The sequence below is a fragment of the Pelmatolapia mariae genome, linkage group LG23, assembly GCF_036321145.2.
Source record: "Pelmatolapia mariae isolate MD_Pm_ZW linkage group LG23, Pm_UMD_F_2, whole genome shotgun sequence".
NCBI classification, from domain to species: domain Eukaryota; kingdom Metazoa; phylum Chordata; class Actinopteri; order Cichliformes; family Cichlidae; genus Pelmatolapia; species Pelmatolapia mariae.
In genome coordinates, this window is record NC_086246.1 from 30,074,481 (window position 1) to 30,088,999 (window position 14,519).

The following is a 14,519-nucleotide window of genomic DNA, read 5'->3' on the forward strand; positions in this document are numbered from 1 at the left end:
ACCGCAATGTTTCACCACAACAAGTTTCAGTGAGCGACCGCAGAGTCACGACAGAGTTTTATTGACACGCTGGCCGAGTTTATTAGAGCAGAATCTGACACAGGAGCAGAAAGTGGAGCTTTATGGACCAATAAAATGATAAAGACATTAAAACAGCTCAGCAGCCTCTGTTTACATAAATCAACCACTTTTTGAATGGACCCTGGCAGAGTGACCTGAGATCTGTGCTGATAAACAGACTCAGATGAAAGATCAGTCAGCTGAAAGCAGGTGGCAGCAGTGAGCTGCGGTGCGTTCGGTATGGGAGGAATGCTGGGAATTTTCTGTGTGTGTGTGTTTGGGTGGATGTGTGTGGGCACAGAGTGTGTAGATACTGAGAGTTTAACAGACACCCAGAAATCAAAGGTTCAAGTCCTCAAGTAATCTTATATTTCTGGTATTTAAAGTATTTTATTACTGAAAAATATGTCACTGTACTCAAAGAAAGCACGTTTTAGTTTTGCTGTACTTAACAGAGTTGGGATATTTTCCTACAGGGATACTTTAATAAAGATCTAAGGGTTATTTTGATTGGCTAATCAATTAATGTTGGGCTCTATAAACACCAACAATAATCCAGCAAGACTTGATCAGATGTCTTGTTTTGTCGTAAATCCAAAATGCTTTAATTCTCAATTTCTTTTGTGTAAAACTAATAAAAATGTAAACATTTCATATCTGAAAACCTGTAAAGATAAAAGTTTGATGAATTGTTTTTGCTTATATTAATGTTTACTTGAGTCAGGGTTCCTGTACAAAAGACTTATGGGCAAAAGGGCATTTGTTGGTTTTAAATAAAAGGGAAGTAGGACTTTCCCTGTTACTTTGTCAGACATTGCAGTGCAAATCTGAAAATACGGTGGCCTGGATGCTTAGATCAGATGTACCAAATGTGAGTGCAGTGCTTATGAAGCATGGTAAATTTTGTACAAACAGTTTTTCAAACATTGAATGGGAATCAGTTCACTGCAGTCCTAAACAATGGTCCAGACCTCTGTAATGTCCATGTTTGAATGCAAAGTTCCAGTGGGTTAGCCTACCCAGAACACATGCTATCAAGGACCTGTTTGTTTTAATGTTCAACTGGAGAAACAAACCAGTCCCTAATTAATAGTTGTCTTTGTTCATTCATTGCTTTTATGAAGTTGGTTTTACATTTTCACTCCAAGTGGAATTTACACCGAGCTTTGGGGATCCTAAAGTTTAAAGAAAAAAAAAGTTAAAATGTGCATTAAATAATATTCCTGTAATATTTTTCTAGTAGTTTTCTTATAATGCTCATGCATCAACTTTTCAGGGCAAATAGGGTAAATTCATGTATGAATACTTTGATGTTTAGGTCATTGGTGTTATGATCTTTTGACACTTCTGAGCAGAATTTTGTGAAATTTGGTGAAAAGGTGGAGGAAGATCCCATTAAAGAGATTAGATTCTTTAAATTTGCAACATAGTTCACTGGCTTTTGTAAATTATCCCTGTGTACTTATTAGTATTTTATGTGTATGTATTTTTGTAACTCTTTCCACACAAGAGTAAAAAATACTAACTGTGAAGAGCCCTGTGTGTATTTGATGTCTGCAGGGAAACTATCTGACTGTGTAATTATGTAAAAATGTTGTCACCAGGCAGCAATGTTGCCCTAAAAGTTGCTGAATTAATCAACTGTTCTGCTGCTGCTGTTAATCTGACTGGATCACAGTTTTCTGATGCACGGTGCTCTGTGATTGGTGGGAACCAATTAGCTGCCTGTGATCCCTGTCACTAACACACACACACACACACACACACACACACACACACACGGGACTATTCACAGGCTCTGAATAATTAATGGATCCCCCTCTCTGCTTTCTAATGATGTCTCTAGGGCATTTATTACATATGTATGTGCATGTGTGCATGTTATGTATGTGCCTCATGATGCACAGCACACACTCACATGCACACACTTCCTGTGTGACATTTTCTCAGAGAATCCCGAGCACGTCTCCAGAGTCTCTGCTGAGTTTCTGCAGCACACACTCGCAGTGTGATGAAGAAATGATCTCTTCTCTTATTCGTCTCATGGTGTGTGTTTGTAACTTATCAGATCAATCAGGAGTTAAATGTCGTTAAGTGTTTGAAAGGGGCAACAATCAACAGAAACAACTTTTTCACTGTTTAAATAGTTCAGCTTTCTAATTGTAGCGTTACTTTCAGTCTCAAAACCTTTAACTTACATTTCAAATATCGGACTTCCCACTTTAAATTTTTCCTTTTTTAACATTTCAACATTTTCAAGTCAAAATATTTAAACCTTTACCTCGTAAAAAGTGAGGACATTTCTTTTATGATATTTAAGCTTTTCCCCCAAAATAATTATATTTTTCTCTCTGAAATGTTTTGATGTTCATGTAAATATGTCATCATTGATAAAAAGAAAACACTTTTGATGGATCGGACATGGATTTCTGCAGGCTCTTAACTCAAACCAGTTCTTCATTCCCATCCCAAACCTCAACATAAAGAAAGAAACCACCAAATCTTATTCTTTGGGAACTTTTTCACATTTTAACTTAAAAAAAGAATATCAAAATAATTGCAAGATTGTCAATTAGCAGGACTGAGCATTTCATGTAGAGACATCTGGTGATATTTTATTATATTTTATTGGTTTTTGTATTCATTTGTCATTCAGACATGTCTTTAATCTAAGAAAATGATTCAGAGGACATCACTTTGGTTCTTTTTTGTCATTTTGAGTTATTGTTGTGGAACAACGGATCATCAATAAATAGTGGTTACAGCTTTTCTTAATAGCTGAAGACATTTTCCACTTCTTATGCCAGTTTCCACCTGCTCCTCTTCTCTTTATCTGGGATTAGTGCTGTTATCACTTCACCCCCAGCTGCCCCTTCTCCTCCTCCTCGTCGCCCTCTTTCCTGGTCTGCCTCCTCCTCCTCCTACTCTTTGCTTCCTGGCCATGAACCAATCACCGGCCTCGTTGTAATGCAGCATAACTTCAGCCCAGTGTCTCGTCGAGCAGCTATTGTAACCAGATTAAAACACATTATGTGCAGTAGCTTGTGTGCACTCAAACCTCTCGTGGGATTATTGGACATCAGCTGTTTGCAGCCCCCGATCACTCCCTCACACTTACACACACTTGAAGGTGTGTGTTTCAGTTGTGATTTTTAGTTGTTTTCAGATATTCATGAATTCATAATCAGCTGGGCTCCATCTGTGCTGCAGCAGCATCCCGTTTCGCTGCCAGTTTTATGCCGTTTATTGTTTTGTTTTTCCTTAAACATCTGCTGGTCATATCTGATGCATTTTTCTCATTGTTTTCCGTCTCTTTAATGTTCATTTTGCTCTTTTGTTTATAAGAAGTTGGAAAATCCCTCAAAAACAAACCATAATTAAGCCAGTTTTTCTTTTTTTAAATTGTGAGTTATTTTTTAAGCTTTAAAATACTGTTAAACCACACTATTGGTCTGTCGTTATTCTATAGCTTCTTGTCAAAACAAAAAAAGGCTATATTTTAACTTAAAAGTGATTAAGTAGTCAATTTCACCCCATTTTGTAAATTCAGATTAATGAATTTTACAGCACTACTTTCTGTTATTATAATGTTCCTTATTGTCGTCTTTGTATCCCACCAAAGTTGGAGCTTAACGTGGACTTGACCAAACATATTGTTAAGTCCAGTTTTGAACCTTCTGTAGCTTTATAGCCACCACCATTTTTCCTTTGTGGAGCCACAAGTGACCATATATGTGTAGGACTAAATTGTCACATAACTTAAACTAGCCTATTTAGGATGCTGCATCCGGAGCACAGACTTATTGGACTGTCTGTTAGTATAATTAACTGCACAATAAGCCAAATTACTTTTTATTGAGAAAGCATTTATGAGTAAAAGCACAGGGATAAAGAATGCTCGTGTATACGATTTGACGTCAAAGACCACCGTAGATTTTTAATGGTTTGAGGTTGGTAACCACATGATCCTCATGTCTCTTGGAGAGAAGCTGCCCTATGTGTCTGCACATGCTCAGTGAGCAAACACACACACACACACCCTTCAGGTGCCAAGCCAGCCGTGCATCGCCCGGCCCCCTCCCATCCCCTCTCATTGCCCCTCCATTTGCATCTCCATGGCAACAGACTGGGCGTCTGGAGCGTGGGGTGGGGCAGGTTTCTCTTCCCTCTCCTCATCTCCACATTCACTCCATCTCCATTTTTGATTTGCATAAATCTGTTCAAGGTCACCTGTGCGATGGGAGTCTATGTGTGTTTGGTTTCCTAATGATGTGGGAACCAAAGTAAAGGAAATCCCCACGCATCATTAAAGCCGAGAGGGCAGGGTCTACACACGAGTGCCTGATAATGTCATACATCATATTTAAAAGCATTTAGTGTTCAGAATCATTTTGTTTCAGAGTCAAAACTGTTTCCTCTCAGCTGGGGACGCCCCCGTTTCTTTGTAGTGAGGTTGTATCAGAATCTGAGCCACTGTCTGTGTGTTATGTGCAGTAGGTGGCGCTAGAGTAAGCCAGCAAGGAGCACATCAATAAAAAAAAATCAATATGGCTTAAGTGGATGTTCTGTTTTGATAATTTTCACCAATTTCTTTGCTCTTTCTGACAAGAAAGTGAAGCTGCTCCTCTCCACCAGACTCCATTCACAAAAACAGGAATTTTACCTCACAACAGAATTTATTTGCCTACTTTTGCCTTGATTGTTTTGCACTCCTGTTTTCTGTGAGGAAAAATCAGTTTTTGTGAATGAAGTCTGGTAGGTGTGAATAGCGTGATTTTTTTTTTTTTTTTTTTTTTTTTTTTTATTCTTGTTGTGTGTTATTTGTGTGAACTTGTGTGTAGCTTAACATGTACCTCCACAGTTGTTCTTATTATTCAAACCTATTGTTATTATTAACATTCAAACTTAATGAAAGAAAACTGAAATCTGCAACACAACACGCTGACCTGATTTATTTCTCCAGATGTCTCCACATGTGCAAAACTTCATTGTAATTTGTCTGACTAAGGCAGTTTATCCCTGTTTGCAGAAGCATGTTGTGACTGTTTCTCTTCTCTTCTCTCTCCTCATGTCCTCCTGATGTTGGCTCACCTGTCCACCTCCTCCAATCACAGGTAAGAGAAGTAACGCTGCGTTTAGTTGTTGGTCGTCTCTGTAGCCTAAAACAGGACAATGTCTCCTTTATTTGCTGTTTGACCTTTGACCTCTGTGCTGTTGAGTCATTAGATTTTAGCTGTTGAAGCTGAGTTGGCTTCTTTAAGTGAAGCATGTTTATGAGTGTGCAGATGTGCAGCACCTCCTTTTCCTCCTCCTTCCTCCTACCAGAGGGGGACACTCCCTGCCTGCTCCCCCCTTTCTCTCCCTCCTCCTCCGCCCCCCTCTGCTAACTGACCCATTTTCCCCCGTCTCCAGGGGTTGAGGGAGAACGTGAGGCAGTAGGTGGAAGGGAGGGTGTTGTACCTCCCGCTGCTCCCTAAGTCTTTGATGCAGAAGAAAAACCCTGAACTCCTGCAGGATGAGGAAGATGAGCGTGTGTGTGTGTGTGTGTCATGTTTGATTAGAGTGCTCCCCGCTGGGTGTTTGCTAAACATGATTGTCACAGGAGCTCGTCTTTAACCTGTTGTCAGGAAGTGTAAAACTAATGTTCTTTTACTGGCTTTTTCACACAAATACACCAGCGATTTTCCCCATCATTGCAGACCTGGTTGTTTGCGTTAAAGGTATAGTCAAATATATTTTAAGGTTATTTAACAGGAAGAAAAAAGGATACTGTACTCATAAATGTACTGTACTGTACTCATAAATGTACTGTACTGTACTCAGTGGTAACAACAGCAGCCTTACTGACAGAAAGGTTCAGGATATCCTCACTAACGTGACTAATGGTGATTTGACTAATGGCTGTCATTAGTTAGATGATCTTCTCTGACTAATTGACCTGCGTCAGACTTCTTTTACAAAGTTGTACTCCTTCTTTCAGATTAAATACAGGTGGAGGCTCTTCACCCAGTGTTGACAGCTGAGGTAAACAGCAGGCTTACAGTCTTCTACTGAGAGGGGAAAAGTTATGGTGTACAGTCTAAATTTAATGTTTTTGGGTGATGTTTTGTCCCACAGCGACAAGAAGAGTAAGAAAACAGAACTGCAAGCTATCATCTACAGACTGTAACTTTAACAGGTTTCTATCCGACTGGAACCTATGTGTACCTACAAACTCCTAGTTATTATTATTATTATTGTTATAAAGAATACTCAAGAGTTATTGTTGAAAACTTTTGACACTGTGCCCATTTTTATTAAAATTTTGACTCTGTAGGTTTTGGGGGGCTGAAGGCACCCTGGTGTAAATTAAATTCTAAGTAAAGGAACTTTGGGGGCGGGCCGAGCAGCTCTGAATATTAGTTGTGAGTGTTCAAAGATGTTCATCAGCCTTTTCTGAATGCCAGATGTTTTCTTGGAGACAAAAATAGAATGATGGAAATATTAAAACTGATTGAATATAGGTTTAATTTAAACAGCTATGTTATTGATTTTTATTCATGGTAAACAGTTTTTATACACCGCCTCTGCTTCATCAGCTCTTCTCTGACAGTTTAAAATGATTCGTCAAGCTGAAATCCTCCACCACAGTTCAACATATATTTGCAGTTTGATGAGATCTGTCTAGCGTTGCGTATCGAGTAAACGTCTCCGGCTGTTTCGGTCATTTTAACACGTTTTAAGGGCCGAGCAGTTAATCCCAGAAACGGCCGACTCGACTTGAGATACAGAGGTGTGTGTTTCTCCCTCGTGGTGGTGCGGCGTGTCAGACATGCTTTGGCAGTGTCTGCAGAGCTGCATACATATTTCATGTGATGCAGCCAGAGCGTGCCGACACAGCAGATGGATGCTAGGATGGTCAGTCAGCAGATACACACCACCTCTCTGTCTCTTAGTTTACCTCTGAGCTCGCCTGTTCCTGATGTATTGATCAGTATCAGTGCTTTAAAATGAGCCTTGTTTTATAACTTTATGATTTATGCATCTGTACTCATGTAACGCTCGCTGAGACCCAAAGTGACTGAAGTCACTGGCCTGTAAACAGATCAGAGTCTCTTCCTAGTACATTCAAATGACTGCTATTAGTAATAAAATATATTATTAAGACTTCTTCACACTAGATTCTAGTGTGTTTATGTAAAACCAATAAAATAAATGGCCTGATTCTGCATCTGTGGGTGTTTATGTCATTTCAGGATCAAGAACTGGAAATATGATCCATAGAAAGATTAATTCAAACCTTTTCAGTGTTGCTTAATCGTCTCTATTAAAGGGCGTCTGCATGCATTTAGAATTGAAACATCTAAATGTAAGTAAATCTAAAACTAATATATCTTGAAAGGACACCGGCAGGGTGTAGCTTTGGCCTTTATTAAACTGTAAATAGTTGCAGGATATCAGTGAGGAGTATTTTCCCAATAATCCCAATAATCATGAGGGCAGTTGCTCAAAATCCCTTTTTAGAGAGCGAGGTTGGACGGATTACATCGGCACTCACTGTATCTCCAAAGGCCTCAGAGAAAACTAAACGTGTAGAGTCTATATTAAAGATAACCTATAGCTGTCATCCTGTTTCTAAGCCACTAAAAGAAAGAAGATAAAGTGAAATTTGCCTTGAAGAAAGAGGCTTGTTTCCCCAATGTTGCTCCAAAACCATAAGGAAGATGTGAATTCAAGATCTGTTGAAAACCCAGGAAAAAGACGCGTGTATAGTGTCTTAGGAGCAGTAAAGTGTTTCTGAAGAGGTGATTTCTTTTAAGGCAAAGGCTTTTCCTTTGCCTTAAATGCAGCAGCAGAGCTGTTTCCAGACACTTCTTGGTAATCCCATTTAACAGCCATGTCTCCATCTTTTCCTCCATTGGTTTTCAGTCTCCACCTGCCGGCTGCAGTTGACCCCCGGTTAATCCCGCTGTGCTCACAGATCACCATTTCAAATATCCAGCTGCTTTGTGTCTCCTTCTATAAACCTCGCCGCAGTGACCCTCTCTGATGTGGCGGTGTTTGTCCACGCTCTTGCCGGGGTTGGGTGCTGCAGGCCCCGATAAGGGCAGTGGCAGCGGCGGGGTCCCCAGAGAGCCAAGGACAGATTAAAGCTCTGCAGACCTCTGCGGACGCTCAGATTCCAACTTTACTGCAAACAGCCTGCACCAGGAAGCTTAAACTCACAGGAAAATGAGAAATAACCTTCCTGAAAGTGCGCCGGCTATAAATCCCTCTCACTGGTATCTGTCAGAGGTCAGGACCCCACACGGGGTCACCAGATAAATCTGGGAGGTCACGAGATGATTAACGAGAGGAAAGAGAAAACAAATCCTCACACACACAAAAAAAACTAACAGCTCATTTTGGAGGACGCCGAGATAAAGCAGCCTCTTACCGCAGACAGCTCTGATCTGTTTCTGATCGAGCTGATCGATTGGAATTAACACAGCGCTGACTTTGATGAGACCATGTCATTTTCCTGACCAAAAGCACCCACCATCTAAGTGCCCTTAAGCACTCTTTTACCTGCAGAGGGTAGAAAAAGACATAATTTCAGTCTTTGTTTGCTTTCTGCTGCAGACTTTACCTTTTAAGAGGGAGGGCGCCCTCAAAGGGAGAGCGCCTCACTGTGTTTGTACCAGTTATTGAGCCAGCAACCTATAGCCTTTAAACCCTATTAATTTGAAAGGTGCATTAGTTTCTGGACTTGATTTTCTTCCTCATTAAAGTCTTAGATACTTACGTTAGTGTTCTAGGGTTAGAAAATGATATTATGGAAGAAAAACTGGTGAGTTAGGTTTGGTTTAAAATGCATCGGTTGCCACGTCTTTTAAAGATTGGTTGCCATGGGGACCCCTCCAAAGACGTTATATTCTGCGCATAAAATATCTGAATATCTAGATTAAGGTTGTGAAGCGTCAGTCTAAATTGAGAAGCTCAATTCTGTTGCTTGTATCCGTGACCTGATGGGCGAGGGAAGGACTGTAGATCGACCAATAAGTCGACAGAGCCGTACACAGACTCCAGGACACAGACTGTCCCTCAGGATAGGTCGCCGTTTTTTTTCCGGTTTGAGAACCAAACCTTCAGAAACACGAGGACTCGCTGGTTCTTGGACTGATGGAGGTGCTGACCATCTTGACCCTCATGTCCATTGCGTCAGGTTAACAGATTAGTCTGTGTCGTGATGTTTGTGGCGGTGTGGCATCCAACTTCCACCTGCTCTGTGACAAACATGCAGAAGACGGTTTTCATGTCTCCACCTGCCGTGACAGACTTCCCTCGCCGGAGTCAGGAGCTGCATTGGTGGCTGCAACATCACTCGAGTTATCTCACGTCTGAGTCCGAGGCTGCGGCGGGATGAAAGGCTGCGAGGTGTGTTTGATGTCACGGAGGTGCAGCGTGCGTTGACGTGTAATTTGCCATCTCGGCGTGGAGTTTGCTTCCACCTTACCCCTCCTCACCTTGATGCATGATGTTTCCAGCTTCGTGTGACGACGGCAGTCTTTACCCATCTCCATCCAGCTGTTTCCACCTGTGCTCGAGCGGCGGCGACCCTCTGCGTCCGTCTGTCGTCAGGTGGAGGTGCGTTTGATGTTTGGTGTCTCGTTAGAGGGGCGGGTGGGGTTGGGGGCGGGGCACATTAACCACCTTTATGTGCTTCCCAACCGAAAAGTGGAAGGAGAAAGTTGCCCTCGGCTGCTCGTCTAATCTCAATTAATCCCACTAATCATCCACCCGGCGTCAGAGGCTGAGGCCTGACGGTGAGGAAGAGGAGGGTGAGTTAATCCTCCCCCGCACTCCTCCTCCTCGGAGATGAAGGGAGGCACTTCAGAGATGAGAAGTCGTGATGAAAGAAAGCGCTGAGAGAACGAGTTTCCACTCAGGATTTCGCTTTAATTTAGAAACTGATCAAAGAGGCGCAGGTCACGTGACAAACAGCAACCGCAGACCCACTTCTCACTTCCACCTTAAATATTTCAAAGTTGGAGCGGTGATGGAGCTGCACATGCTCATAGTGACCCTGGGTCTAAACACAGGAGGACCCCCCTAAACACAGCATATGTGTAATCTTTGCTGTGGGGTACCTGAAGGTAAACAATGTTTTTAAGGTGGATTTATTCTTTCAATCTGCTCTTTTAACAGCCCAGAAGCCCGCAGCTTCATATTGTTCCAGTGTGCAGATCTAAGGAAGCCACTTTTCCATCTTTTTCGTTTCCTCATGACTTCATAGGTTGGGGAGATATCCAGCCTAAAGGCAGAGTCGCTTCCTCAACTCCACTAAGGCTGAACTCCTTACTGTGTTATTACTGTGATCATCAACACGAGCCCGGTGTTTCAGGGACTGTAAAACAGGAGGGAGAAACTCAGATCTATGTTGGAATTTAGTGGGTCCTCTGGAGATGGAGACCTCTTTCAGACTTTTCAGTTTCTGCGTCTTTATTTTTATGTTTCTTGCTTACTGTTTGGGATTAAATCAGTGCATTCTCAGGTTCATTTAAACATCACTTAAATGTTTGTGTGTATTCCACCGTCAGAAGCTCCTCAGCTCCTCTTTCTGCTGCTTCTTCCACCTCAAATTTGATTTCGTGCCCCTCTGGGTGCAGCTTTTGCCTCCATGGCTGCCCGGGAGGCTTCAAAGAGCTTGACAGACAGAGAGGAGAAAGAGGAGGCTCCACCCCTGCTTTAGAGGAGGCGGTGCAGACGGTAAAACCAGAGCTGGAGTTTGCTCTCGCGTGACCCCGCTACTGCCCCGCTGACCTACATGTAGATCAGAGCAGGAAGTAAAGCTACAGTTTAGGGTCATCAGGTCCTCAGCATTTATTTTAGGAAAGTTTCCAGCCTGCTGCAGGGAGAACTTGACAGAAACCTGCTCCAGAATATAAAATCCATGCTTCAGTATCCAAAGTATGGAAGACTGAAACTGCCAGAAAAGGAAAAAAAATTATCAAAATAATAATAAATAATAATAATATTGCTTAATAAAAATAGATAATTAAAAAACAAAATAATTGCAAGTATGGTGTCATATTTGATATTTAGTTGAATTTGCGTGTGTAATTCATTATTCATTGTTGCAAAAAGAGGGCTGTACTTCAAAGGGTTATGTAAATAAAAGAAAAAAGGGAAGAAAATCCAAATTTAAACAGGAAGGTAAATAAATGCAGGTATTTTTTAAAATGAAACACATACAGAAGCAAACCAAATCAGAAGCATTCATTTATGTGAAATTTGATAAATTAATTAATAGCCATGAATGTTTTTTAATTTTTTGTTGTTGTTGCATTTATATTTGTTATTTATATATTCATTAACACATTTATGTTTTATTTTAGTACTTTTGGTCCTCCATAAGAAAATCTTAATGCCATCCTATTTGTTTTTCATATTGCAGGACAAAAGAATTGTATTACAAAAATAGAGATAAACAAGCTTGAATGGACAAACCAATAAAATAAACACATAAATAAAATAGTGAATAAGTGAATTAAAGCCTAAAATGTCAATTAGTATATTTTTTATGAATAAGCTGTTGCATATATATATATATATTATTACTTCATTCTTTCTTTCTAATTTGGGATTTTCAGTCCTGCTTAAATGTGTTTGAATGGGTGAATAAATAAACTGTTTGCACTTAGTTTTTCTTTTAATTGGAATTTTATTTAATTTAATTTAATTTTTTTTTGGTTTGTTTTTATTTTGGCAGCTTCAGGCCTCCATACATTTTAGCCACAGTGAGGAGAAAATTGTCCTTCTCTGTGTTGGTGCCGCTAACAGAGCCTCTAAAATAGCCCAGGCTCTGCTGTAAGAGTAAATAATAAACACGTGGTTTAACACTCCGGCTCCTGTGAGGTCTCCGCACCGTGTTTTCCCATCATCCTTTGCTGCTGCCGCTGGCCGGTGTTGAGTCTGTGTGTGTGGAGCGGAGATCGCTCAGAGTGCAGCGGAGGACGGTGCGGTGGCTGTCCGGTCCGGTGTTTACTGTCAGCGGGTTAAAGTGTGAGCGGAGGTCCGGGTCCGGATCTTCAGCTGGAAATTCAGCGGAATTTGGAGCACAAGTGAAGCCGGTTTGAGGAGCGAGAGGCCCGGCTGGCTGCTGCGCGGCGCTGCGGGGGATGTGCGCACACAATGGGAGACGGTCCGGGACTCGAACAGCGTCTCCCCGCCCGGTTTGGTTTGTAAAGACACCGGAGCTGGAGCCGGGACTCAGCGCGGAGTGAGGACCTCCTCTGACCGGGCAGGACGCCTAAGACGCCGGGCGGAGCTCAGCTGGGAGCCCCGTGGGAGCCGCGGAGGACGCGGCTGTGTGTCGTGAATCCCGCTGGGATGAACCCCGAGTCTCCTGCGTTCTAAACCGCTGTTTACACATCTGGATGAAGAGGAAAGCCTGGGTTTGGAGCTGGTTTATGGAGTTAATGCATGTTAGTTTACTGGATTTACCCGCAGACCCATCAGCAGCCTGCAGAGGTTAGTGCTCAGAGGATAAAACTAAAAGAACAGTTCACAGTTTCCCTTTGAATCCGAATATTTTAAAGTAAAGGAGCAGTTCACAGTTTCTCACATGAGCTTTGAAGGAGGCGATGTACCTGCTGGACAGTAGCAGCTCTGAGAGGATGGAGAGAGGAGCTCCTCAGAGAAAGACTGTGTACCGGATCTCCCTCACGCTGGTGAAGAGGGAGAGCTTAGAGGATGAGGGCTCGGTGCCCCGGCGGGCAGAGAACCCAAAGGTGGGCACCTTCAGGCGTGAGGGGTCGGCAGAGGTGCAGCGGGGCGGTCTGCTGGAGCAGCTGAAGGAGGTGGAGGACGAGTCGGAGGAGTTCTGTTCTTCCCACGGCTACATGCGGAACTTTAGGACGTTCAGCACGGGCCAGCTGGAGCTCGGCAGGCTGAAGATCTGCAGGAAGCAGCTGCTGCAGCGGGGCACCAAGGCCACCAGTCCGCTGGCGGAGCCCGGGCAGGAGGATGGCGGCGAGCGGGAGGTGGAGGAAGCACCACAGGCGCTGGTGGAGAACGGTGGTGTTGGCGAGAAGAAGAAGAAGCTCCTGAAGGCGAAGAGCGTGGAGGAGCAGAGCTCGGAGCCCGTGAGCGGCGTCGGGAAGCTGACCCACTCTAAAAGTAACGGGACGCCGTCCACAGAAGGCCCTCCAGAGACTCCACCTCCTCTGAAGCGCCCGCCCGGGCTGCTGCGCCGCAGCTTCAGCTTCAGGCACTGGAGCGGTGGTGAACTGCTGCGCCTGCGGGCGCTCTCCAAAGACAAACACCACAGCAGCTCCGGCTGCATCGGCCAGGACGCTGCAAAGGATGCCGAGCTGGCTGCGCCGCTCCCCTCAGCCCGCCTCCTCGACCCCACCAGAGAGAAGAGCAGGACACTGGAGGTCGGCGCCGTCCTCAACAAGACGGACTCCATGTCCGAGCTGAGCCGCTGGGAGAGGGCGCAAGGCAGCAAGAACCGCACACTGGACAACAGCGACCTGCTGCGGCTGGCGGCAGAGAAGGACGCTGCCGGGGCAGGAGGTGGAGGCTTCCTGCTGCGGGGAGTCGGGGGACGCTCCAGCGAGCGGCGCCTGGTTCGCTTCTTCAGCGGGATCTTCTCCAGGAGGGACGGCGCTTCCACATCCACACCGGTGGGGAGCCCTAGCACCAACAGGTCGCTGCGCCGCAGCCGGAGGACGGTGCTGTCGCAGTCCAGCACGGAGAGCATGAACGGAGGCAGTGCTGACGGTAAACACGTGACCACAAGGGTTTGAGTGTGTGGATGTTTGAGTGTGAAGTGTGTGTTTGTTTTAAACAGCAGGGTGGTGTTTGGTTGAGACTCTGCTGCTGTTTGTATTTCATTACTCGGAGCTCAGTGAAATCAACACGAGGCAGAGCGCCATCACCTCCATCCAAGGGATGGTGAGACAGAAGCCAATGAAGGGTTAAAAATGTCAGACAGGAAGTAGGAACAGGGAGCAGTTTGACTTTTATCTGCAGCATCCTCTTTCCATGGAGAGGGGACGAGTGGAAAACATGACAGATGAGAGGAAGTGCATTAGTTGTTGTTCTCACAGATGGATGTTTTCTCCATCAGCCTCTGTCCTCTGCCAAGGAACCTTAAAGGCTCCATAAATGAGTCCGTGCAGGACCACAAAGACTAAACACAGAAACAAACACATAAAGCAGAAATCATTTGTAGCTGTCTCGGCTGATGCAAGGTTTGTTTAGAGGCTTTTATTCTGAAGGAGCTCTGTTTTGTCCTGCTCTTAGGGTCTCTGTGGCCCTTCCTCAGGCGGGGGGTTCTGCAGGTCTCTCAGAGGTGGACTAACAGGTTTAGAGTCTGGTCACACAGAGGAGGTGGGGGTGGGTGGATGGTTGTGGTGGTGGAGGGCATGGCTTCACATGTTTGAGATTCCTGAGGCGTTAACCCCCCCAACCCAGCGAGCTGCCAGATGATG

General features: G+C 43.9%; 1 protein-coding gene across 10 annotated transcripts in view; it reads left to right on the top strand.

Annotated features, from left to right (window-relative positions):
* The window catches only part of agap1 (ArfGAP with GTPase domain, ankyrin repeat and PH domain 1), a 174,558-nt gene that overhangs the window by 34,330 nt on the left and 125,709 nt on the right, over positions 1-14,519 (top strand). For 6 of the 10 annotated variants that reach the window (XM_063466418.1, XM_063466421.1, XM_063466419.1 and 3 more), the window contains exon 1: positions 12,044-13,806. The exons of the other annotated variants lie outside the window; for them this stretch is intronic. In XM_063466418.1, coding sequence (XP_063322488.1) covers positions 12,666-13,806 — 1,141 coding nt within the window. In that variant the 5' untranslated portion in view covers positions 12,044-12,665. Of the gene's footprint in view, positions 1-12,043; positions 13,807-14,519 lie in introns of those variants that run through there. 10 annotated transcript variants of the gene reach the window in all.